The sequence below is a fragment of the Podarcis raffonei genome, chromosome 15 (genome assembly GCF_027172205.1).
Source record: "Podarcis raffonei isolate rPodRaf1 chromosome 15, rPodRaf1.pri, whole genome shotgun sequence".
NCBI lineage: Eukaryota > Metazoa > Chordata > Lepidosauria > Squamata > Lacertidae > Podarcis > Podarcis raffonei.
In genome coordinates, this window is record NC_070616.1 from 10,208,500 (window position 1) to 10,235,916 (window position 27,417).

At 44.8% G+C, this 27,417-nt stretch overlaps 1 protein-coding gene across 10 annotated transcripts in view; it reads right to left on the reverse strand.

Annotated features, from left to right (window-relative positions):
* Positions 1-19,944: 19,944 nt before the first annotated feature.
* The window catches only part of AUTS2 (activator of transcription and developmental regulator AUTS2), a 689,545-nt gene continuing 682,072 nt past the window's right edge, over positions 19,945-27,417 (reverse strand). For all 10 annotated transcript variants that reach the window (XM_053367368.1, XM_053367370.1, XM_053367367.1 and 7 more), the window contains one exon: positions 19,945-24,306. In XM_053367368.1, coding sequence (XP_053223343.1) covers positions 23,070-24,306 — 1,237 coding nt within the window. In that variant the 3' untranslated portion in view covers positions 19,945-23,069. The remainder of the gene's footprint in view (positions 24,307-27,417) is intronic.

Here is a 27,417-nt window from a genome sequence, read left to right on the forward strand (position 1 = left end):
TTAGACCAATAAAGAATGTTGTCTTCTTGGGATATCTTCATAGCTCCAGTTATGATGCTTTGCTCATGCATCCTGGATCAGCTTACAGCTGAGCCTATGCTCTTATGAGCCTAAATCTTGTCCATACTCTCAAGTGAGAACCACTGTTGTTGTGTTTAGCGACAGAAACCTGATATTGGGTTCAGGTTATTTGAAGGACCATCTCAATCTTTTTTGTCCATACGCCGATATCTACTTCAGGGATCCTTTTGGGATCCGCACACCTTTATCCGTTGGGTTGGTATGCCCAGGAGCCAGAGCCATCACAGTGGGCAGCTCCAGAACTATGAATTCCTCTCCAATAAAGTTACACTTCACCCCTTCATCTCTGGCATGATTTAAGTAGGCCTTAGAGAACTTCCTCTTCCCAGCTGCTTTTAATACCACAAATCCTTGGTTTCTCCAAAGCAGCCTCTCAATTTAATCTGTACAATGTGTTCTGCTGTGTCTGATTTTTCTCATAAGGACACAGGATAGCGCCTTATACTGCATCACCCGCTAGGTCTATCTAGCTCAGTATTTCCTACACTGACTGGCAGTGGCTCTCCAGGGTTCCAGGCAAAGAGGATGTAAATGCCATTGGGGATTGAACCCAGGGACCTTCTGCATCCAAGGCAGACACTCTGCCACTGAGCTTCAGTCCTTCATTTTAATATAAAACCCTTCTCTCTCATTGTACACCACTTTGTGAAGTCATAGCTCTACAGAGTCGCTTAAAATACTAAACACAAATGCATACTGTTGGCTGTTTGCAGTATGGTAACGCTGCAGAGAGCTTGCTGGGAAGACCATGCATTAAAAAGAAAGGACTCAAAAATAACTTAAACAAGGTTTTAATAAGAAAAACAAAAACTCCTTTTACACTAAATACATTAACAACCAAACCAGACCCAACCACCAACCCATCCCCCAGGGTAATGGGAGAGCTAGGTGCTGCTCCTTATATACTACACCCAAATGCTGACACACCTTAATCAAATACAACTCAGCAGCACCTGCTATGCTTCACAGCTGTAAAGCTGGGTCTCGTTATCTTACTCTGGCCCTTGCTCTGGCCCCTTAAAGACATACACATCGGGTGGAACAATGATGAACCTTTACATTTAAAGAAACCATTCAACATTTCCCCTGCGGTTCATCATTGTGGAACAAAAACATAAAGCATGCTTTGTACATGTCTTTCATGTGTAACCTTTGGAAGTGCTTTAGTAAAAATGTCCGCAATTTGATTGTCACCTGGAACATATTCAAATACAATCATTTCGTCAGCAATTAGTTTCTTTACAAACTGTAAATGTAACCTTAAGACTCTAGTGCGCTGCGTATTGGTCTCTGAACACAGGATAGCAAGTCCGCTCTGGGAATCAAGGTAAACTTTTACTGGTAGTGTTACTTGCATCTGTAGGTCTGCAAATACTTGCAGATACCATTCTACATCACGAGTGGCCTGAACGCATGCACATAATTCACTCTCTGTTGTGGAGAGACAAATAATGGTTTGTGTCTGGGACTTCCATTCAAATGGACAACCGTTATAACAAAACACCATACCAGATACACCCCTGCAATTATTTTGTTCCACTGCATGAGATGCATCGCAGAAAATTTCAAAACCTTTGTCGATACATGTTGTAAACTGCAACCTATAATGTTTGGTGTGTTTAAGGTAATTTCTGAACATCACTGTAGCTTTTTGGCTCAAAAACTGCCTTATTGGCATACACAGTATTAAAATGTTCATCTGCAAAACGTTGTGGCTTCTGCCTCTTTCTATCTGAACGTCTCAGTCCGGAAGGAGAGTCAGACTCCTCAGACTTAATGGGACTAAGTGAACCACTAGTTTCAGGTTGTAAATCATTGTCAGATTGAAGAGATGCCTGTAAGCTAAGCTCACGGTCAGAAAACTCAAGAGAATCTAACCTCCCCTTGGGTGCCTTTGACTTTAAATCATCAAACAAATCAGATTCAACAGACTTTTTGTCTTTTCCCATTAATTCAGAAGCACCATTTCCTGCTGCTGCTGCTGCTGCTTCCTCTTCTTCCTCAGTATTATCTATACCATCAGTATCTTGGAAGACAGCAACTCCATTCCAATTTACAGTTTGTATCATGCTTCTGGTAATATAAAATTTGCCAGTTGCTGGTATGTAAATTCTGTACGCCCCCTGCTGGTAGCCCATTAATTTTCCCTGGACACTACGTTCACCCAATTTCTGCTTAGCGGGATAATGCATAATTACATCTGAACCCCAAATGCGTAGGTATTTCAGATTAGGGCGTTTTTTAAACAGCTTCTCATAGGGGGTGACATCTAAACCAGAATGATAACTGCGGTTTCTAACATAACAAAACGCATTAAGCGCTTCAGCCCAAAAGTCTTTGGGCAGATTAGCATCGTGCAGATACGTTTTAACCCCTGCCTGTAGGTCACGCTGCACAACTTCAACAAGCCCATTTTGCCAGGGACTTCGGGGGCAAGATAACTCATGAGTAGTCCCCTGCGCTTCCAGGAATTTCTCAAAATCCTCAGAAACAAATTCCCCGCCCCGGTCAGAAAACAGGTTCTTAATTGATTTGTTAAAGTGCGTTTTTACCCAGTTGCAAAAAACTTTGTACTTCTCAAATGCTTGGGACTTCTCAGCTATTGCATAAGTCCAACAATATCTACTATACTGGTCTATCAGAGTAAGCCAGTACTTAGAACCTCCTAATGATGGTGGGAGTGGCCCAACTAAATCACAATGTACACGCTCAAATGGCTCAGTTACTTTCCTATCTGAGCATCTACCCTTGCGTGCAACCTTAATCTTATTCTTGCAACAGGATAGACATTGCATAAAGAATTTACATGGTTTTAAGTTGAGGCCATTAACAATATTCTTTGTCTTAATTACATCAGCAAAATTCAGGTGTCCCAGAATTCTGTGTGCCTCATGGACACACCCGGAATGTGGCCTTACATTCCTCAACCCCTGGCTTGACTGTGCTGCTCTGCAATTTACAGGCGATTGGGAGTAGGTGCGAAAATACAGTCTATATAAACCATCAGATTCCCGGGCATATAATAGACGTTTGTTCCCATCAAAAAACTCACACATTGACTTTAAGAAACGCACAGTTATGCCTTGACGAGCAAAGCACCTTACTGACAATAAATTGTCCACTGACGGGCAGTAAATGCAGTTCGCTATTGTAATGTTTAAAGAGTCAAGTTTAACAGTACCCCTGCCAAGCGACTGCAAGACTTGTGAATTGGCTAAATGTACATTACCAATTTCCTCTTCGAAAGAAATAAACAAGCTTCGATCGTTGCAAATATGCTGAGATGCTCCTGAGTCCACAACAAAAGACTTCCACTTGGCACGTTTAAGTCTTTTACGATCTGTTGTCCTAGCATGGAAAACTCGCGGCTCGTTTCTGTCTCTACTATACGATGTCGGCTGCTGGGCTGACGACCGTGACTGACGAACAGAAACAGGCTTGGGAGTACTTTGCTTTCTTTTGGATCTGCAGTCCTTTGCAAAATGTCCTTGCTTATTGCAGAACCAACAACGCTTGGCAGCTTTAAATACAGTTGTATCACCACAAGTTTGCATATGGCGTTCCTCATTCTTTCTGGAAATAGGAGTGCTTATGGCACAAGCCTCCCTTCTATCCAACTCGCCCATTAATCTTGCCGTCACCCCTTCCACAGTTAATTGTGCTGGTGGAACGGCAGATATCTGGCTAGCTATACCATCGAAGTCCTCATTAAGGGAACAAAGAATGATAAAAACATACTGAATATCAGGTATGTCCATGTCCCTTCGAATTAATTTGCAGCGTATTGCCTCCAGACATCTCAAGTGTGCTGCCAAATCACCACCAGGCTGCAACTTCGTCTGGTACAACTGCTTGAAGAACGTCAATGCAGATGCTGACTCTTTTCTAACATGCACTGCTGCAAGACTGTCCCACATTTCTTTGGCAGTTTTCTTATTTCTTATATAGACTACTTGCTGGTCGCTGACTGCCAAATTAATTATCGCCCTGGCTTTTGCATCTCCTTTCGACCAAGCATTAGTCGCAGGGTCAGGAGGGTCATCAGTTACATAGGTCCATACTTCTCTAGAGGTCAAAAGCGCCTCCACCCGAAAAGACCATAAACTATAGTTCTCATCTGTTAGCTGTGGGAAGACCAGAGCCTTCTCAGCTTCAGGAACCCGGTCAACCATTCTGGAACTCTTCCAGACCCACAGAACTACGCTAACAGGAGAAGGAGTTTTCAAACCTTTCTCAGAGTCCAAAAATATGCAGTCATCCACTCAGCAGCTGGGCCCATAACCAAAGATGTTGGCTGTTTGCAGTATGGTAACGCTGCAGAGAGCTTGCTGGGAAGACCATGCATTAAAAAGAAAGGGCTCAAAAATAACTTAAACAAGGTTTTAATAAGAAAAACAAAAACTCCTTTTACACTAAATACATTAACAACCAAACCAGACCCAACCACCAACCCATCCCCCAGGGTAATGGGAGAGCTAGGTGCTGCTCCTTATATACTACACCCAAATGCTGACACACCTTAATCAAATACAACTCAGCAGCACCTGCTATGCTTCACAGCTGTAAAGCTGGGTCTCGTTATCTTACTCTGGCCCTTGCTCTGGCCCCTTAAAGACATACACATCGGGTGGAACAATGATGAACCTTTACATTTAAAGAAACCATTCAACAGTGGTACCTCGGGTTAAGAACTTAATTCATTCTGGAGGTCCGTTCTTAACCTGAAACTGTTCTTAACCTGAAGCACCACTTTAGCTAATGGGGCCTCCTGCTGCCACCGTGCGATTTCTGTTCTCATCCTGAAGCAAAGTTCTTAACCCGAGGTACTATTTCTGGGTTAACGGAGTCTGTAACCTGAAGCGTCTGTAACCCGAGGTACCACTGTGTGTGTGTGTGTAATATATATATGAATGAATGAAATAAGGAAGCCAATTTAAGGGATGAGACAAGAGGTAAAGAGAAAGGGCAACCATCTGATCCAGATCATTATTTGTCTTTCCTCACACAACGCAGAACACATTTGCATGTCATAAAAGAAAATTACTTTCTTACAGTCTTCCGTGAATACCAGTTTGATTTATTATCTTTTACATAGTGTGTGTGTGTGTGGAGGGGGGCAAGAAACAGCTACATCCAAAGGTGCCTCTATCCTCATTCCATGATAAGGATCAAACTATTCAATATGCCTGCCCCAAGATTTATTTCACTGTTTATTTCAGCAACAAGTAGTAAGGAGCTCTGTCAACCCAATTACCTCAAGTAGTTAAGCACATTGAGACACCTGGAAGGAAGAAATGTGGGGTGGTTGCCTAGAGACGCCACAGAGCAAAAGTGTAAATAGGACTTCATCCTGGGGAGGGAGGAAGAAAGAATAAGATTGCATTAGAAGAGTGGACTCTGAAACCAATATGAGTGGGTGGGGAGCGTAACTATGATGAATAGCATACCCATGAAAGCAAACAGGTACTAGATATGAACTCAGAAGGATGGCTGGGGAGAAATTCAATTCAGCTGGAATTTTAAGACAAACTGACCCCATTCACACTTTCTGAAGCAATCCTTGAGCTGAGACAAAGCCATCGTTCAGTATTCACACATCTCTGAATTTCTCCAGTCAAGTAGTATGTATAAAAATGCATATAATAGAATAAAATCTGAACTGAAACACATACAGTCATACCTCATGTTATGTCTGCTTCATGTTATGTTCTTTCGGGTTACGCCCCTTGGTGACCCGGAAGCACCAGAAAGGGTTACTTCCGGGTTTCGCTGCTTGCACATGCGCAGACGCGCAAAATGACATCATACGCATGCGCAGAAGAGGCAAATCGCAACTTGTGCACGCACAGACGTGCCACTGGTGGTTGCATTCTTTTCATGTTGCGAACAGGCCTCCGGAACAGATCCCATTAACAACCAGAGGTACCACTGTACATTAGTGGTATGGAGCACACAAAAAGTTAAGGAAACTTCTTTCCAAAAACATGTTACATAAAGAAGAACTGCTTACTGAGGACCAGAATGTTTGAGGACTACACATTGACCAAAAAGAGGGTGGTGATCAGTTCCTCCTTGTTGGTGAGGATAAGGTTGAAGATAGCTGACCTCCTTGTTGCTTCTTCCACCTTCTGCGAAACAAAACTGTCGGTGAGGCAATTGAGGAATCTGTTGGATGTCACATTCCTGGAAGAGATTAAGTCCCAACAGATATCAGGGTAGTTGAAGTCTCCCATGATTATTATAGCTCTCCTTATTGTACATTGGGGAATGTGCTCTGGAAAGGCATGGTCCAAGTCTTCATTCCAGCTCGGAAGTCCATAGCAGACTCCCACAGTAACGTCACTGTTGTTTCCCTCTCCGACAATTTTTACCCATATACTCTCAATATGGATTACTTTTTTCACCAAACAGTGTTCAGCATTAATCACAGTTTAATGCACGGAGGAAGGCACATTGGCCTTGTCATGAAGCATTGGGGTGAAGCCAAACTGCCGCTACTATTGGTGCAGGCAGGAAGGAGGCAGCTGGAAAAGGAAAGGTAAGGCTCCATTTGTGATATACCACCAGGTGAAGGCGCCATCACACACTGGCCCTCAAATCAGTCCTGGACAATGTATCCATACATCGCCCAGGCCTAACACACATGATAGCAGCCATTTTGTGACTGGAGACCACAGCGCTTTCTCAATGTTCCAAATGAGCCCACCAGCTTACAAATTGGATGGGGAGAATCTCCGAAGCATCCCCTACTCTGGAGAACGCTTTCACAAATTCTGTCCAAAAATGCCTCAAATTTGCGGTTCAAATGCTGATCAAAAAGCATTTTGGCACTACAGTTCTGTATCCATTAAATACGAAAGCTGGGATGGAGGCAGCATTGAATCCCAGCAGAGGCAACCTCAGAATGAGGTGTGTTTGCATAGCACTTGAAAGCTAAAGCATCGATCTTCAATACAAATTACATTAACTTGAAGCAGGGGTTTTGCCAACAATAGCAAATAGGGTCCCACCCCCTTCCCTCCTAAAAAAAGCCTTAGGACAAATCCTCAAAGTCTTTTAAATAAGAGATTTGATTATATGCCTGCTAATGAGTGTTCGAAGACAGGAGTGCCTGGCATGCTCTGGTCCATGGGGTCATGAAGATTCGGACATGACTAAACGACTAAACAACAAAATGGGTGTTCTAGCTAGACAACCTTTTCTATGTTCTCATACAAACCCAGAAATCAACCCAGTGTGGTATATAGTGCTTAGAGTGTTGGACTAGGACCCAGGAGCCAAAGGCTCAAAACTTTGCTTATTGGGTAGCCTTGGGCAAGTCACAGTCTCTGAGCCTAACTTACTATTATTGTATTTTTATTTTTTTATTAAATTTGAATACCACCCTATACCCACAAGTCTCAGGGCAGTTCACAACATAAAATCAAAATATAAAAACACAAAATACATAATAAAAAAAACAAGAACAACTCAATAATCCATTAAAATTTGGATATTCTCAACCAAAAGAGCAGCACAAACAGTCAAGAAGAGGAAGAGAAGATTTAACATATCAATCACCCCAGCTGCAGAGGACATGAAGGCTGCGATGCTACCCACAGGATTGTCGCAAGGATAAAATGCTTAGATGGGCTTCGACAATCTTTGCTTTCTATGCAGACTGGCCACTGTCATCTGTCTGCTTTTGTGTTTTTTTGTTGTGGTGCAATCCTAGGCCAGCCTACCCAGAAATGCACCCATCTGAGTTCAATGGGACTTACAGGGACGTATGCATGGCAGGGACCTCTGGACACCTCTGGGCCATGAAAGGTCTCAATTAATATCCATGATCCACCAGAGAATAGTGGTTGTTCTGCCTGCTCAGTGCCTGTTTGCACTGGCCCGTTTCTCCTGCACTGAGCAATATAATGAATATATTCTGTAGACTGGTGGACATCCATCCTGGCATCTTGCTTCCTGCCACAAATAGTACAGAACAAATGCCTCCCAGTTGGAAAAGGAGCATCGTTTTCCCATTTTTAAAAAAGGGGGACAGGAGCGACCCTCATAACTATTAGCTTCCTAGGTATTTCCTCCAAGCTTTAAGCTCCGAATCTTCTACAAAAATTATGAGACTGGTTGCAAACAAAGAAGAGGCAAAAATTAGGAGAGGATATAACACCATGGATCAATGCTTTACTCTGAACCACATAAAAAACTCCACACTTAAGAATTTTAAGAATAATCTCTGTGCAGCCTTTCTTGATCTTTCTGCTGCTTTTGACTCTACAAATCGAAACAGTGGGAGAAATTATCAAGTTCCAACGCAGACCACAGACTTTTGCTATCGATTCAAGAATTATATAGCAATAAGGAAATGGGGGCCAGAGTTGTTCTAAATGGAGGTATGACTGAAGGCTTTAAAACTTCAAGACGAGTGAAACAATGGTATATATTGGCTCCCACCCTTTTAAACATTTATATTAATGAATCGGTACCACAGCTGGCTTCAGCAAACTCTCCTTTCCCAGTGATTAGGGATAGGCAGATATTCATTTTGATGTAGGTGGATGAACTGGTGCTTCTTTCCTTCTCCTGCCTGAGTCTCAAAAGTTTATTTAGTATGTCTTGCAAATAGGGAAGTTTAGCCATAAACCACTCTAAAGCTCAGATTGTGGTTTTTCACAGACACATCCCTAGGCATAAATGGTTTTCAGACCAGCAAGTTATAGAACAAACCCACTCATTTAGATATCTGGGTGTTCACTTTAGGGAAATCTTTTCGTGAAAATGGCATATGGAGGCATTGAAATCTAAAGTACAGAAAACAATAGGAGCTTTGATGAAATTTTATCATAACAAGGGAGGTCAACCGGCCAAACCTGCCCTAAATATTTTTGATAGTAAGGTGATTACCCAAATGCTTTACGGTGTGGAAATTTGGGGCTCAGATTCTAATTCAATCAAAGCCTTAGAAATAGTGCATAATAAATTTCTTCAGAAACTTTATTCCCTCTCTTCAGGTATCTCTGGAGCTCTCTTACATACAGAATTGGGGTGGCCAAGAACTAAGGCAATGGCTGGCTGTGCCCAGCAAAATTATATCAAAATGAATTGCAAACTCAGCCTACTGAATGTTTTCTTGCTTTGTGTTATATGGAATGGGGTAATAACCAACAATGGAAGTCTATACGCCAAGACCTCATAAATAGCTATTACTCCTCAGAATTGAATTCTGCTCTGACCATGAATGAAAGAACTTTGGGATTGGCTTTTCTGGATAGAATCTAGAAGGCATTTCTGAAAATGGAGCATTTTAGAGCAAGTGTCAATCACTTCTTCTACCTAGGCAGGTATCTTTCCACAAGGGCTAACACTGATGCCGAAATCCAGCACCACTTGAGCTCTGTGAGTACGGCTTTCTCCTGATTGAAGTGCAGAATGTTTGAGGACCAGGACATTCGCAGGGAAACTGAAATGCTTGTTTACAAAGCTATTGTACTACCAACCTTACTATATGCTTGTGAAACATGGACCACTTATAAATGCCATCTCCAACTCCTGGAAAGATTCCATCAACGGTGTCTCCGAAAAATTTTACACATCATTTAGGAAGACAGGCAAACTAATATCAGTGTACTGGAAGAAGCAAAGATCACCAGTATTGAAGCAATGATTCTTCAACTCAACTTTGTTGGACTGGTCGTGTTGAGCGGATGCCTGATTATTGTCTTCCAAAGCAACTACTCTATTTCAAACTTAAAAATGGAAAGCGTAATGCTGATGGTCAACAAAAGAGGTTTAAAGACTGTCTCAAGGCAAATATAAAAAAATGTAGTATAAACACTGACAACTGGGAAACACTTGCCTGCGAGTGCTCCAGTTGGAGAACAGCCTTGACCAAAGGTGTCATGGGCTTTGAAGACACTCAAACTCAGGACGCAAGGGAGAAACGTGCTAAGAGGAAGGCACGCTTTGCATATCCACACCATGATCAACTCCAATGTCCCCACTGTGGAAGGACATGTGGATCCAGAATTGGCCTCCACAGTCACTTACGGACTCATTGTTAAAACCGTGTTTATGGAAGACAATCTTACTCGGCTACGAGTGATCGCCAAAGACGACGATAAACTCTTTGAATGATTTCTGAACTGTTATAAAACTTTGCACACTATCTACCAGATATCTTTTCGCTATGTATGCAGAAGCAGATTGTGCCAACTGCACCCTCGAAGTGGACCTCATATCAATTAGACCAGCCTTAAGCCAACAAAGCTTATAAGGCAAATAATTGGAAATGGTTCTTCCTGGTAGATATGCTGTGGGCAATAACCACCTTGAGTAAAGACTTAGAGCCTGAAAGGAGGCTTCAAAGATGACAGTAATGAAGGCCAAAAACACAGAAAATGATTGACGTCACTTTAAAATTCCTTTGGCCCTGCAGCAATGTTTTCTTTTGAAGCATCAGATTCTGCCTTAGCCTTCTTTTGTAAGCATGTCAGTCTCATTACATTAAACTTAAAGCAGTCATGGGCAGGATTCCAAGGCTAAACACCAAAGGGATTTATCCCTTGGAGGAGTGACAGCAATGAGGGTGCTTCCTACCTTGGTTTCTGACTCCCATATCATCCTGTTCTCACAGTGGCCAAAGAGATGCCTATCAGAAGCCCACAAGCAAGACCTGAGCACAATGGCAGTCTCCCCTTCTGCAGTTTCCAGCAACTGGAATTCAGCCTCCAACTGTGGAGACAGAACCTATCCATCATGGCTGGTAGGCATGGATAGTCTTCTCCTCCATGAATTTATCCAATCCTCTTTTCAAACCATTCAAGTCGGTGACCATCCCTGCCTCCTGGGGAAGCAAATCCCATAGTTAAGCTATGCACTGTGTGAAAAAGTCGTTTCCTTTGTCCTGAATCTTCCAACATTTAACTTCATTGCAAGTTCTAACACAGAAAAGGAGGAAAGTCTTTTCTCTAGCCACTTACTTGACACAACGCATGATTTTATACAGGTCTCTTGCTAGCCTTTTCTCTAAACTAAACAGCCCCAGATACTGTAACCTCTTCTCATAGGCAAGTTGCTCCATTCATGCTGGGGAATAACTTGGTGATGGGTTCACCTCTGTTACAGAAGAGGAACTTCACAGCGACGTAGTTCACAGAATTAAGCTCACTGAGTGCTGATGGTAAGACTCTTAGGCTCTGCACACATTTCCATGCCTCTAGCACCACCTGGCGACCATTTCACTGTGCAAACCTTACCGTCAATAAAATAGATGTGAGAGATGCAAATCCATTTTAAAAAAGAAGTCGGAAAAGGCAGAGTTTGGGTCTCTTTCACAACTGGTTGTAGGCTGAGGTTGATAGGTTAATCTCCCATTCACCCTAATGGCTCAGGCTCCACTGAGTCTGACCTGCATTGACTTGCAGCAACTCTTTTGGGACTCAGGCAGAGGTCGTTCCCAACACTACCTGACCTGAAGATGCCAGAGATTGAACCTGGGATCTTTGGGATGTCAATATTCTTGGAGCATCATGCAGCATAAAAAAAAAACTATATAAAAAAACAACATTGAAAACAATCAATATAAAACAGAGAAACGTAAAACCATACCAACATCAGATCAATTGTGGCTCAAAACAGAAAATGGAAGAAAGCCTCTCATCGTTCGGTGGGCCTTAAGGACCATATTTTTCGCTCTATAGGACGCACCCAACCATAGGATACACCTTGTTTTAGAGGGGGAGAACAAGAGGGGGAAAAAATCTCCCCCTCTCTGCGCAGTGCCCCTTAGCTGAAGGTGTGCTGCGCCTTAGCTGAAGGGGCACCTTCAGCTGCACTCCGGAGGCTTCAGGCGGCTATCTTTGAAGCCTGGAGAGCAAGAAGGATTGGTGCGCACCGACCCTTCTTGCTCTCCAGGCTTCAGCAGAAGGCAACCCGAAGCCTCCAGAGCACGGAGGGAGCTCCCACTGTGCTCCGGAGGCTTCAGGCAGCTATCTGGAGAGCGAGTGGGTTCCTTTCGTCTTCGGGTTCCTTTCGTAAGACTCTCCTGGCTTCAGCGAAAGGAACCCGAAGCCTCTGGAGCACGGCGGGAGTGCTCCTACTGCGCTTCGGAGGCTTCGTGTTGCTATCGCTGAAGCCAAGGAGCCTGCATTCACTCCATAAGACGCACACACATTTCCCCTTAATTTTTGGAGGGGAAAATGTGCATCTTATAGAGCGGAAAATACGGTAAGTACACATAGGATTTCAGTGATAATCCTAATACCACTGGAATTATAATGTAACGGTGGCATAGTGTAGGTCGCTGGCACCCGGGGTAGGACAAATGTTATGCCCCCCCAGTGGATTGTGAAGCTGGAGTGGGGGCATGCATGGGGGGGGCATGGACCCCATATTGAGGGTGAATGGAGCCCACCTCCAATAGGCTCCTTGTCAGCTGCCTCCATCCACCTGCCCATTAGACCAATATACCCACTGCCATGTCTCACCCACCAGGGCTGCATACCTGTCATGGGGGTGCCAGATTGTGCCCCTCAAAAATGTGTGCCTGGGGCCATGGCCCCCTGTCCCCCCCCCCAACTATGCCTCTGTAAAACAATATCCCTCCAAGCAAGAGTTCTCCTCTATTCCCCACCCCATCACCTCCCATCAAGGCTCAATTCCCCTTGTAAGGTAATCAGAAAGAAAGCACAAGGCCCCTGAACTTATACAGAGTGCCTTAGAGTGGCCACAGAGCACTTCAGGCACTGAAAACAGCTCTCTGAACATGTATTGAAATCACCTTTTTTATTGTCTGCATGGATACTGCAGTAGTTCAACAATTTTAGAATAAAATTAACAACATATTAACACAATACAAACAACTATGCCAACACATAAATCAGCATAAAAACCATCATGAAACGCCGCTCCTTCTCCACTTAAGACACTCTCTCCCCTTTTAAGACTCCCAAACACAATGCTGACAGAGAGAGGAGGTGAAATATCGACATAAGTATTAAATCCTTCTCAGCTCTAATGTCCAAAGTTCCCTGGAGAGACGGGTTGATTCATAAACAACTTTGAGAATTGTAACTCAGTGAGAGGAAAAGGGGTGACCTAACAATTCTCGGCACCCTCAGCGAACGACAGTTCCCAGGATTCTTGGGAGGAAGCCATGACTATGACTGCCCTTCAAGCTTGCTCTGTGGGCATAGGGACAATAAATGTGTTTAAGATGCTGCCTCTGGATATTAAAAGTACAGTGGTACCTTGGTTGAAGAACAGTCCGGTTTAGGAACTATTCGGTTTACAAACTCCACAAAACCGGAAATAGTGTATTGGTTTGAGAACTTTACCTCGGTCTACGAATGGAAGCCAAAAGGTGGAAGGGCACCAGTGGTGGGAGGCCTTGTTAGGGAAAGCGTGCCTTGGTTTAAGAATGGTTTCTGTTTAAGAACTGACTTCCGGAACAGATTAAGTTTGTAAACCGAGGTACCACTGTATACCACATTGAGTGTACATCAAAATGTTTCTATGTGCACCAGAATAACTGGACTGATGTCGATGCAATGAACCCCTTAATGAGATGGTGGAATGCACTTCACCCACAAAGCACAGATCAACGAGAAAGAGAGAGAGAGAGAGAGAGAGAGAGCCTTTGCCTCCAAATCTGTACCATTAAAAGCACTGAACAGAATTACTCCCTAAAGTGGAGATGCAGATATTTGTCCCTGCTCTTTTGCACCTGTTAAAATAGAAAGGGTAGCAACTCTAGAACCCTCACCCCCAGCTGGGGTTTACCAAACTGTTCCAATTAACCATCAAACTTGTATTGCAATTTAGCTTAAGTGAGCACTGCACTTGAACCCACTGGGGATAACACCACTCTTTCCCCCTTCTCAAATTAAACACCTTGCATGCTAGGATTTGAAATCTTTGCTCCACCACCATCTAGCGGCTTCACTAAAGCATGGCAGCTCATATCTGTAAAGAGAAATAAAACAGTTTGTGGCACTGGGTGCTTCCCCTTACCTTAGAAATCGTGGCTGAAAGATACGTGTATTGTATTGCCATTAGCAACAGAGGCTGCTTCTTTAAGGCAATTGCCCAACCAACTGCAGCTTGCCCCCAAGCCAGCCCTGACCTGCCCACCTTCACCTTTGCAACTGGTCCAGACTGCCAACTTTCTCCTCCTTCGTCTGCCATGTTGCCCTTGCAGAACTCAACCATGGAGACGATGGGGATAAAACTAGAATTAACTGGCAAAGATTCCACCTACCATTGGACTCCCTGCAGTCTGCTGTACAAGTCCTAACGGTCATGAGCCACCACTGGTTATGAAGGAATGGATGATGGGAAATGTTGCAGATATTCATCCTGGGGAGCTGCTGGAAGTGAGTGTAGCTTATATTAAACCTGATGGACAAATGGTCTGAGATGGTAGAAAGCAACTTTTTATTGAAACAGGAGGGTGCAGATGAGCAAGGCAGAGCTTAATGTTTGGCTCACCTGAAACTCTTGTCCCTTAAGTGGTTGTCCCACATTCAGGTGGTCTGTGGCTCGTGATGAATTAAGAGTCACCTGGCAATCTTTGGTGGGATATTAGAAGCCAACAGGCTGCACTCTTTTTTAATATTCTCTTCAGAAATCAGCTTGAGGTCATTATTCTTTAACACACTTATTTTATTTTAGGCATTTCTTTATGAACAGTTTAATTGTGTGTGTTTGCCTATGAGATGCTTTTCAATGCATAAGTATGTTAGAGGAAGCTGGGTTTTAATTTGATTTCATGGGTCCTAGTGCAGTTGTAAACATTTAGATTGTTTTAAACAATTCGTTTAAATATAGGTAGTTGAGAGTTTATTGGTTATTGAGGGGATTTCTCTCTCTCTCACACACACACGTCCCACCCTGGAATATTAAGGTTAAGGGTAGGTAATTAATAAACAGTAATAATGGTGGTGATAATTAATAATAAATCTGCATGCTGCACCTTTTGGGAAGGAGCTTTGAGTTCATAAAGGGACATTTAACCCCTTGCAATGGGTATTAAGGAGTGTTGCGAGGTGATCTCTCTATATGCCTACTCTCAGTCTAAACAAAGGAGGAGAGGAGGGAGGCCAAGAGAAAGGGATGGGTCAGGCTTGTGAAGAGGCATAGGAGTCTAATCTATGAGGACATGACCTCCTGGGGGTGAGTTCCTGAGCTCATTAGGCCTAACACTCTGCCAAGTCTATGCAGATCCTGTTCTTGCAAATAAAGAGTTACATTCGTCGTGAAAGGTATGATTTACTGCTGGCTCGCTCCTGTCAGTTGGACACAACCATAATGGTTTAGTCTGGGGTCACCAACATTTTGGGGGCTGTGGGCACATTATGAATTTTGAGAAGGTGTCATAGGCTCCACTCACAAAATATATTGTTGTTCAACAGATTGCACAACAAGAACCAGTTGTTGTACAAGAAGTTTCTGCTAGCACAACAGTTGCATTATACTTCTTTGCTGCACATCCTTTAAACCCTGCCATTTTCTAGTACAAGGGCTCTTGCACCAGTGAACAGAGAACACTGAATATGGCTGCTATTCTGCTAAGTGATTGGTCCAAGGTCACTAAGAGAGCTTCATGACCGAGTTGAGATTTGAGCTTCAGAAGTTACTGGGCTGTCCTTTGTTAAGCCAACCACCAGGGATTCCAGAGCAGCAATGGGCTACCTGTATTGGACCTTTGAGGTCTCTTCCCATGCTAAATTTCTTTGATACTGGGCCTCCCCAGTCCTTGTTCAACACTCTAACCACTGCACCACATTGTTTCTCTTTCAACCCACATATCGATGGGACTCTGTGAAAGCAGAATGTGGACAGAAGAATACTGAAGAAACACAAGAGAGATGGTACGTCATCTGAACCCGATATGTCAACTCTGCATTCAAATGTACACCTGCAGTGGCTTTTGGAAGTACAAAGCTCAGTGCTGACAATTATGGCAATGGTTAGTAATATCACGGATGTTTCTCTGAGCACCAGCAATGGAGATTTTCCTGTCCTCCCAAGCCATTTATTTATTTGCTTATTTTAGAGAAAGACCGCTCCCTTTCAGAAAATGTCTTTAATTTACAAAGTCTGTTCCCTAGTGGCTGCAGCATGGTTCACCATTTCTCCCTCTTCCTTCTCTTGCTCCCACAACAATTAAACCACCACCATGAACTTCCCTGTCAATGGAGCTGTCTCCTCAGTCCGAGCCAAATAACGCTATTGCTTTGATCAGGAGATCCCGGGACGTCAACTTCTTTCCACATGACGATATGCAATTTTAAGTAATACTAAGAGCACATAATTGTTTTATCTTTGGAGCGATAGCGGAATAAGTTACATTATCCTTGTAAAAGCAAATATATAAAAATCAAGGGAACAATCTGCTTGCAACCTGTGTTTGAGTCAGACGTCGTCCTTCGCTTGCCTCTGCTTGCATTCCTCTTTCTAAATTCTTGCTTTTTTATTTCTCTTGAATAGCCAACAGTCGCAGGGAGAAAATCAGGCTGACCAAAGCTAAAGGTTTCTTCAGCTATGTTTGAAGCAAGAGGAAGAACAAATAGCAGGTTCTCTGCATGGAGAAGTTGCAGAAACTGTCCTAACAGCATCCACATTATAGAAGAAGAGTTTGGATTTGATATCCCGCTTTATCACTACCCGAAGGAGTCTCAAAGCGGCTAACATTCTCCTTTCCCTTCCTCCCCCACAACAAACACTCTGTGAGGTGAGTGGGGCTGAGAGACTTCAGAGAAGTGTGACTGGCCCAAGGTCACCCAGCAGCTGCATGTGGAGGAGCGGGGAAATGAACCCGGTTCCCCAGATTACGAGACTACCGCTCTTAACCACTACACCACACTGGCTTCCTTCCCACTTTGATCAGTCTTGGCTTTCCTCAAAGAACCCTGCGAGCTGCAATTCCTTTACTATTTATTCATTAATTAAATTAAATTAATTAAATTTATATCCTGTCCTTCCTGCTGAGTGTTGTTAGGAGACCTCTGTCTTCCCCTCACATGGCTCCAATTCCTCAGAGTGGTTTAACAAGCATTCCCTCTTCCCATGGAACTCTGGGAATTGGAGCTCTCTGAGGGGGCAGAGGGGGCTGCTAACAAGCCAGCACCTTTCACATACTTCAATTCTGAAGATTATTTGGAGGAAAGCTAGGGTTAGAGGCGCCACCTTCTCCAGAGGATTGAGAGGGCCCACTCAACATCCTGACATGGCATATGGGGGCCCTATGAACACTGAGGAGGCGGCAACCTTGGTTAGGTCTGTTTAAAGTGGCTCGACACTGCTTAAAATGTCAGAGATCAAAGAGAGACAGCACGGTTGCATGAAGCAATCACTTACCAAACTGGCAGGTACTCTGATGAATGTGACGTTTCCTCAGCATCACCAAAGCTTGAGATGAAAACGGAGAACTGATTAAAAACCACTCATCCAGAATATAAGCAAGTACCGTATTTTCTGCTATGAAAACAAGAGTACAGCAGCCGTTTGTTCCATTTCCCTATTCTTCCACGGTGTGATGGCCTGGGATTCGGACTCAGAGGCTGAACCTGAGGAATCCCAGCCTGCACAGGAGTCCCCGCCTCCAGAACCAGCTGAGCCTGGGCTGGGGCCTGAGCCTGAAGGGTCCTCACCTGTGCTGGATCCTCAGGTGCAGGCACCAGCTGAGTCTGCTCTGGCCACTGAGGTGATGGAGGACCACAGGTGCTCCACTCTCAGCCCCGTCAGGGGAAGAGGAGGTTGCCTCTGGGTCCGGTAACCCTCCAGCCTCTCCTGAGCTGCAGAGGCTCAGGGCAGAGAGGCAGAGGGAACGAAGTTCCTGCAGGAGGAGTGCTCGCCTCCAGGCCAGGAGAGGCGAGTCACCTGTGGACCAGGGCTGCCCTATGCCTCGGGGCAGGTAAAAGCCAGTCAGCCCTAGTCCCAGGTTGTGGGAGCAACATTGTTGGTAGCCTGTTCCTGCCTGCACCCTGTCCTGCTCTTCTGCCAGAGTTCCTGACCACACCCGACTCCTTGCCTTGGACCCCGCTTCAGCCTTGACGGACAGCCTCCATACCACACCCTTGACCTCAGACTGGACTCAGACCTCGCCTCTCGGTTAGCCCCCAGGACCAGCACACACGGTTGGCTTTCACATTATATTTGGGGTGTCGCAACGTGTAGAAGCTACTTCCGGAAATCTAGCACGATATATTGGAAGTTTGGCACTCGCTTCCATGTTGAGTTGATTCTGGAAATAATTTGTTTGCAGCCCCATTCACTTGGGAAATCGTGGGAGTGGAGGGGAGGGGAGTGCTCTGCCAGCATACAGTTCTTCCCTGCCATTTTCATGGCTGAGTTATTGGGGAATGCCTGTGTGGAAGGGATGGGCAAGTAGCAACATTGTCTACCAAGGACTTTGTCATGCCACACTCACTGAAGTGAAAGATATTGAAGCATGACATGCCAGATCTGAAATTCACTGCATGCTAGGATTTAAAAGATAATTTCATGAAAATGCTCTACAGGTGGTACCTAACACCTGCAAAACTGGCCAAAATGTATAAATCTAGGGAAAACATTTGTTGGAGATACAGGGAGGCGGAAGGCACTATGATCCACATGTGGTGGAACTGCAAAAAATAATAATCAGGGAATTTTGGGAAACAATCTATAACGAACTTAAAAAATAATGTTTAAATGTTCTTTTCCTAATAATAATAATAATAAATTTTATTTATATCCCGCCCTCCCCAGCCGAAGCTGGGCTCAGGACGGCTAACAACAATAAAATAGTACAACATTCTAAAATCATTTCATTATAAAAGTAATTCAAATCAAATTGATGGCAACCATTGGGCCAAAGTTCTGTGAAGATTGCCAAAGGAGGGAGTCAGGCTGTGCCCTGACCAAAGGCCTGGTGGAACAGCTCTGTCTTGCAGGCCCTGCGGAAAGATGTCAAGTCCCGCAGGGCCAGGCCCTAGTCTCTTGTGACAGATTGTGCCACCAGATTGGAGCCACAGCCGAAAAAGCCCTGGCTCTAGTTGAGGCCTTCCTGCTAGGCATACTGAGCAATGAAATTCCAAAGAAATATAGGAGAATTTTTATGCAAACAATAGCAGCAGCTAGGATTCAAATCGCACAGGGATGGAGACTCCACTTCATCCAAATTAGACTGGCAGAACAAAATGTGTGAATACGCAGAATTAGCAAGACTACCAGCAAGACTTCGAGATGACACTGACCAAATATTTAACAGAGAGTGGGACGTGTACAGAGTTTCTCTAAAAGAACATTGTAAAAATATAGATTCTCTGACAGGCCTGGATTGACTTTCTGCATGAAATAAGAGAACTTTATAAAATTATTATAACTGAAACAACTTAGGAGAGATAAAGATAAGTGTGTAGTTAATAAATGTAACTTAGGAACCACAATGAGGGGGCTGGAAGTCATGTGGAAATTAATCATAATTTTGTTACCTATAACTATCAATTTTGGATTGATTTTTCCCCCTCTGTTGATTGATTTGTGTGGTTTTGTTTTTGAAATCACTAAAGCATTTTTTTAAAAAGAAGAAGAAAGACATTGAAGCATGATATGCCAATATAGTAGTCAAGAAGCCTGTTCCACAACACAACAGGTACTGCAGAGTGAAAGGAATGCTAGCAAACAACTATTCCCCATGTCTGAATACACCACTCTAGCAGGAGTGGAAGACTTCGGTTCTGTTGATGGTCACGTTCTGGCAGGAGCTGCCTACTGGGAGTGGGCGGAGCCACAGCTGGGAACGGGTGGAGTCAGTAGATCCTATGGGCTCCCACCAACCTTCCTAGGCCTCCTCTTGAGGGTCACTCCAAACAAAGAAGCGCCTACCAGTTTAGTTCACATTTTTTAATAACATGGCACAGATTTACATTACACAAGTCTTCGCTCATGAGGGAACATGCTGTGGATTGAATGTCGCTTCAGGGTTTTTTGTATTTTTTGTTTCCTTTTCACATAGGATCTAGAAAGGACTTTATTACATACAGGAGAAACAGCAAAAAGATTTGTATATAACAATTTCTTTACAATACTGAAAGCTATCACTACAGTGCCAGTGTACATCCCCCCCGCCCCAGGATTTTCTTACGTCTTTTTTTTTGTCCGTTTTGTCTTGTTCTTTATAAAACACTGCACAACATCTGGAGTTCACAAAATCTGAAGTTTACAACTAAAACTTTTTTAGTTGACTACTAAAATAGAATTCTGATCATTAGAAACAGCTGTCTGTAATTAGACTTCTCTTTTTCTTTTTTGTCAAACAGGAAAACAACTTGAGATACCACTTTAATACACTAGAAGACCAATGGAACTATTTTTTTTATTCCATACATATATATTTTTTTTACAGTCCAGTAGTAGACAAGATATTGTAAGCTTCCTGATAAAGTCATATTCTCTCCAAATTATTTCGAAACACAACGTAAAAAATAAAACTTATGAAAACAGAGGTTTTCAAAAAGGCTAAAACAATTTCCATTCTTTAAAATTAATATATATTTATCTTTTATCTTGTGAATCCATTGCCACTGTGGTTAGAACATGCTGAGCTAATAGCAGAAATTACAACCAAAAAAATAAAAAAATGAAATGAATAAACTAATCCAATAATTGATTGTGCAAGAAAGAAGTATCAACATACAGTGCAATTGTTTCTGAAAAGCCAGTGCAATCCATACAGGCCTACTCAGAAGTGAGTCCCATTGAATTCAATGGGGTGGACTCCCAGGTAAGCATATATACCATTGCAGCCTAAATGTCTTGTTTAATGAAGCAGATTTCTGCTGACCAGGGGAAATGGGAAGAGAGGAAATATGCATCCAACCCAAAACAAGAGGCATGAATGGCTGCCCCACTGCTCAGTCCCCACAACACCAATGAAATCCAGAATAACCAGACAATTCCAAGAAGAGCTGCGTTAAAAATTATACTGTGCATATCCCTAGAAGTGCCAGGTTCATAAACCCTGCATTTAGAAATAAATTGGATCAATGTTACTGTGGTGCCTATTTATGTCCTGCCACTCTGCAGATTAAGCCCACGAGCTTCCAGAAGTAACAATATATAACAAAAGGAAACAAGAACACATTAGTTCCACTGTTTATTTTCTTTACAGCCTGTTCCTGGGACACTGTTAAAACCAGGGCTTGGGGGGGGGGGGGCTCACAGGAACTCAGTTCCAGCACCGCTCAAGTGGGTGCCATTGCCATTCTAAGAGAATGAGGGAGGTGTTCATGGTGAGTCACGGCACCTCTTTTTCTAGAAAAATAGCACTGGTTAAAACCATCACATTTTGGGGAGCAAGGTCCAATGTGGGTGTGCTTTGTCATCACTATAGTCTAGGTGTGGCTAATTTCAGAAAATGGATGGAGTCACCAGGACAAGGCCCAATATCTTGGGGCATCTGAGACATCTCTTTCCTATTCCCTCCATCTCAATGCTCCTTCAAATTCAACTGGTGGTGGTTAAGAAGTACACCCCTCCCTTTTTCCAGCAACTGATGAGTTGCTTGGCAATGTAGCACCTTTGGGAAATGGCTTCATCCATCTGGGAGAGGCAGTGGCAGGCAGGGAAGAGCAGGAGGTGATTAGAAACCAGCCAGTGGGATATACAGGTAGTGACTGCTCAGCACCACTCTATGAAGTCAAATGCCTCATTTGCTGAATGGAGTTATGTTAGCCCCAGAGTTCTGGCAACCCTATAGTTGGACCAGAAATTTGAAGGTGACATCAGGGACTGGAGGAGTTGCCCATTGGCCTCAATTAAGGGATCACTGCACATATAGCTGAGCCATGATGTAGCACCCTTACACAAGCAGGCACCATCATTTTCCCTGGTAAGATACGGGGCTTTAGCAAGAGAGAGAAAACGTAAAACCATGGACAGAAATTTGGTTTTGGCTCTTGGAGACACGAGTTCAGGCCTGGCCTGGCTAAGGATTCATTAAGTTGCTTTGAGCAAGTCCTTGCCTCAGACTTAAATTCCTGATTTGCAAAATGTGAATCCTAGTAACCCCGGTAGGGCTACAACAAGTTGGACGGACATGATCAAATACTGTACAACACTTTGCAACTGAAAAGCACAAGACAAAAGTGGTAATAAGCAGCAGCAGCAGCAGCAGCAGCTGATACTAAAGTTCTGTTTGCTGAAGTTTGGATGGCTTACTTTTTTCATCAAAAAAGGTGGCAAGCAGGTGAGAAAAGTATGTTCAGGGAAAGTATGACTTCTAAGTGGGTGGTTGAGTTTGTTGACAAGGCTCCTTTGAGTTTAAAAGAGGCTTTTGTGAAAAGCCCTAGAATTCATTGCATAGCTGAAGGGATTTAGCTGTCATATAACAAGAGAAATGCTGCAGGCAACTCAGCAGTGGCCTTGCACGCCATTAAAAGTCTGCAAAGAGCACAGTTTAAGAAGTATTAATGTATTATGTTACTTAGTTTTCTTTCTATTTACATATTTACAAAGTAAAGCTTTCATCTTACCCATTTTGCATAAATGACCCATTAACCCATGAAGTAATATGGGGGGGGGGCGGGGGGAGGAGGAAACATCTTGCAGGGAAAAGAAAGATCTACAGTTTTCATCATTTTAGCATGGGTGGAGGGGGAGAAAAAAGAGGGAGCACTTTGCTTTTTTTAGAGCCAAGATACTGACTTGCAGCATCTTACTCCTGCTGGGGGGGTGGGGTGGCGGTTCAAAACAATAGAAAAGAATTAGGGGGGCATAAAGAAAACGCATCAAATTTTTTGTCTAAAGTTTCTGAAAACATATAATATACAACCCAACATAATATCATCGTCATTATTATTTTTTTAAAAAAACCAACAAATATATTTGCACAATTGAGTCTATACATTTTTATACAGTTGGGTCATAACCAAAGTCTAAATTTGTTGAGTAAGAAGATCTGCACTGACATTCCATTTAACAAAATGTCCTCTCCTGGTCTGATTCTGTTTGCCTTATCGTGCTTCTATGTCCTTGAGTGTGTGTGAGGGTGGTCTGTCCCGCATTTCTGACGACAAAGGGGTAGTCCTGCGTGGGGAGCTAGGTCTAGGTCCCAGAGTCGAAATGAGAGGGGGAGGGGCACTTAGAGCCGCCGTCGGGGGGCTTTTATTGAGGATCCCATTCTGAAGTCCTGAGGAGGGGCTGACCCTGGGATAGTGCATGCTTGGAAGTCCTGGGGTGATTAAGCTAGGGTGAGGCAAATGGCCGTCCAGAGCTGCAGGGTGAACAGAGTGAAGCCGTACGTGCTCATAGTCCTCTCTGAGCATGTGCAACCTCTCCCTCTCGTCTAGGTGGGCCCCCCTTTCATGCTCACGGCGAGGGTCGACCGAAAGTGGGTGGTGATGGTGACTGTAGTCATGTGGCTCTCTGTCCCTGAACGACCTCTCTGCATCATATAACCTCGGTGCAGAAAGACGGTGCAATGGGTCATTCCTCAGGAGAAACTCTCTGCCCAAAGGGTCTCTCCGGTGGATATCCAAGTCTCGGTAGGGATCTCTCAACGGATCCCTCATTGGGTCCCAATGGAAGGAAGGGTAAGGGAATCGTTCGCTGCCTGGAATTGGGCTGATCCCCATAAAAGGTGTCATCATGCGAGTCCTGTCTAGACCGCTGATATTGTTCATAGGATGGATGCCGGTGACACCCACAGACATGGGCATTGACACCAAAGGGCCTGGATGAACATTGGAGGTGGGCATTGGTGGTGGTGGTGGTGGTTCAGACGGCCTGTGTGTCTGTGGAGCTTCAGGTGGGATGTCATGATCCTCCTTCCTTTCCTCCTTCACTTTAACTTCGCTGGATTTCTTCAGACTCTCATACGCAGGCTCACTCTTTTTCTCGGTATCTCGGCTAGAGGTGCTGTTAGGTCTGGTGTTCTCCACAACAGCAGGCCTGGTATAGGGTGAAGGTACCCGAGAAGATTGCTTAGACTCTTCCAGTGGTCTGTTCTCATGGGTTAGACCTTCTTTTTCTGAAATATAGTTGTCCTTTGCCTTGTGCTCATCAACGTTAACATCTTTCCGAGGTTCGGACTGATCCCTCTCGCGCTCTTTGGGTTTCTCTTTTTCCCGTATCTCTGGGTTCAGGTGGCTCCTTATCTGCTCAGCTGAGCTACGGCCATGTCCAAGGGAGCTCACAGAATGGACAGGTGCAGGAGAAGGATGGCTGGAGTGTCTTTTCTCTATACTCTCCCTAGATGAAGGAAAGCACAACAGTTATCTGTTGCAGGACACTACAGAAAGTAGAGGTCTATACCCAAAGCTTGCAACTCATTTCTCAATAGCATACACCAGGTGTGGAGAACCTTTGGCCCTCCAGGTACTGCTGAACTACAACTCCCATCATCATGGCCATCGGCCATGCTTGCTAGGGCTGATGGGAGCTGTAGTTCAGCAACATCTGAAGAATCAATTGTCATCACACCTACCATACACTGAAGTCTCTTTAATTTCAGTAGAGTTGACAACTCAGAAGTCCAAATGAGTTACAGTGAGTTAGGATGGCAACACACACTTTGTTGTGTCCCGGGACGACAACAATATTTTCTATAAGAAGAGTCCTACTGTGTAAGATAAAATTTCTATCTAGTCCAGGATCCTGTTTCCAAAAGTATCCAGCCAGATACTTTTGTTGAGGGGGCTCAGAACTTACAGGGTTAAGAGTTCTGAGTGATGACGCCTCACATTCTGAGGGCGGGCAGAGAACACGGAAGGGGCGTGGAATTTCTCCGTGTGCTTTCAGTCTGCGTGTTATGCTCCAAGGAGAAAGGAGCAACATGAGCTGCGTCTCACCGGGAAGATTTACGATGTGTTGATCTGTACAGCAATAAAGACTTTAAGATAAGGAGAGCTGCGTGACAGCCTGAGTTATTGCCACCACACGACAGAACGTTCCGGCTTCTGCTTCTGCTGTGTTTACTCTGCTGGAGTCAAAGGTTCCAAGGGGTAAGAGCAGAGCTGCGCGGAGGAAGCGCGCCGGACCCCCTGGTCAAATTTGACCCCCCGCATAGGTTATGGGAGACCAGCAATAAAGATAAGCAACGTTCGTGCGTGTGAGGAGGCGGCAGCCGGAGGCCAGCCGATGAGAAGGCCAGCTAAGGAGTAGCTGGAGCCAGCCGAAGGGAGCTCGCTGGGAAGGATCTGCCGGACCGGGAGGTACCTGTAAGTAAGCTGGGCCCCCGGGGAGAGATGGCAGACAGCCATGAATCGCGTGCAGTCCCTTTTGAAGAGGCAGACGGGATGGAGCCCTGGAGAGGTTGGCAGGCACTGAAGAGAGTGGGAGCCACACCAGAGGGGGCTAGACGCCAGCCTGAGAGAGGCCCAGAGGGGGCCAAGAGCTGCACAGGGGCTGTGGGACGCCCTAGAAGCCCAAAGTGGGCTGGAGCCGTGTCCAAAAGCTGCTGCGATGCTTTGACACGCCAGAGAGACAGGCAGCCGTGTGCTGGAAAGCTGCTGGAAGCTGGGAAGAGGAAAGCAGAGGCAAGCTGTTCCTCTGGAGGCTTTGCACCCAAGTTTGGGGGTGCAGGCCAGAAAGGCCAGTCCAAGAGTCTTGAGAGTGCCCAGGCTGTTTGGCAGGAGCTGAAAGGGGTTTGCAGAGAAACCACAGCAGAAGCCAAAAGCCATTTTCCCAACGGCAGAAAAGCCTCAAGGAGAGCTGCTGGAGAGGTTGGGAGGGCAGAGAAGACCAAAGGCACTAGGCGATGTTTTGTTTGTGCCTCGGCTGAACACCTGCGACGCAACTGCCCACAGAGAGCGAGAGAGCCAAGGCAGGATGCGCCCAAGGTCGTTTCCCATGGGAACCAGCCCGGGAGAAGAGGCCAGCGTGGAAAGTCCCAGGGTCGGCCGGAAAGGGAGGAGAGCGTTTTTCAACTGTCTGCTTCGATGGCGGTTTTGGACAACACCACCTGCAGCGAGAGCTCCAAGGTCAAGTCAGTTGCTAAGGCAACAAAGAAGGACAACTCCAGTGGGGGGAGGGTCCTACGTTGGGTTGTTGACTCAGCTGCGAATGCCCATTTGGTAACAGCGCCACCTGATGGACAAATGTGGAACTGCAAGGCTGTTTCAACTGAGAAAACTGTTAGTTTTGCTACAGGTGCACAGGGCCATGTAACCCATGTTGCTAACTTGTTTGTCTCTTTTTTACAGGCTGAATTGAAGGTTTATGTTCTCCCTGAGATAAAGCATTGCTTGCTGTCTGTACCTTCTCTTTTACAGGAGGGATATTCTGTGAGTTTTGAAAAAGATGTTTGTACAATTTCCAGAGGTGGAGAGCAACTCGTAAGTGTTGAGAGAAATCAGAACAACCTCTTTGTTCTGGAATCACCTCTCGAGGGTGAGGGGAAAGCCACTGACCACACTCATGTGTCGTGTGCTTGCGTGTGGCACAAGAGGATGTCACATGGGTCCTGTGAGGACGTCCAGATGTTATCAGAGTGCACCAAAGGTTGCAAGGTAAAAGAATGTGGTAAACCTTTGAAGTGCAAGGCTTGCAGGAAAGCCAGAAACAAGGGGTTTACTGATCCCAGGGTGGAGAGGGTCACCACTAGGCCTTTTGAGCTTATGCATGCAGACCTTGTAGGTATGCCACAGCCAAGTCTGGGCAAGGCCAAGTGGCTGATGGTGCTGACAGATGATTTTAGCAGGAACGCATGGGCTTTCACGCTGAAAGCTAAGGAGGAAGCAGCGCAACTGATCAAAGATTGGGTTGCAGAGGTGGAACAGAGGTTCTCCACCAAGGTGCAAGGTTTCCAGTTTGACCGTGGTTCTGAGGTCACTGGGTCTGCTCTAAAGGGTTTCTTTCGCCAGAGGGGGATACGTCACAAGGTGACTTCTCCTCAGAAGAATGGCGTGGCAGAGCTGAGGAGTAAAGCTCTGGTCCGAGCATCCGAAATCCTACTGGATGACTCTGGTTTGCCTCACAGTTTTTGGGGGGAGGCGGTAAAAACGGCCAATTTCACGATGAACAGGTGCTACAATGCAGAGGTAGGTGACACCCCGTATTTCCTGCTTCATCGGCAGAAGCCGCTTGTGCATTTCTTTCGCACTTTTGGTTGCAGGGCCATGGTGCCTGTACCAAAGTGGTTGCAGCAAGAAGGTGGTCCAAGGTACCAGGAAATGATCTTCTGTGGGTATGAACCCGCGACCAAGGGGTGGAGATTCGCATACCCAGAAGGTGATCAGACCAAGCTTCTGGTCAGTAAACAGGCTGAGTTCTTTGAGCAGGATGGCTGGGCTAGGCGCAAAGTGCGCTCTGACGTTCACTCAGATTGTCTGTCTGACTCTGAGGAGGAAAGAGAGCCAGAGC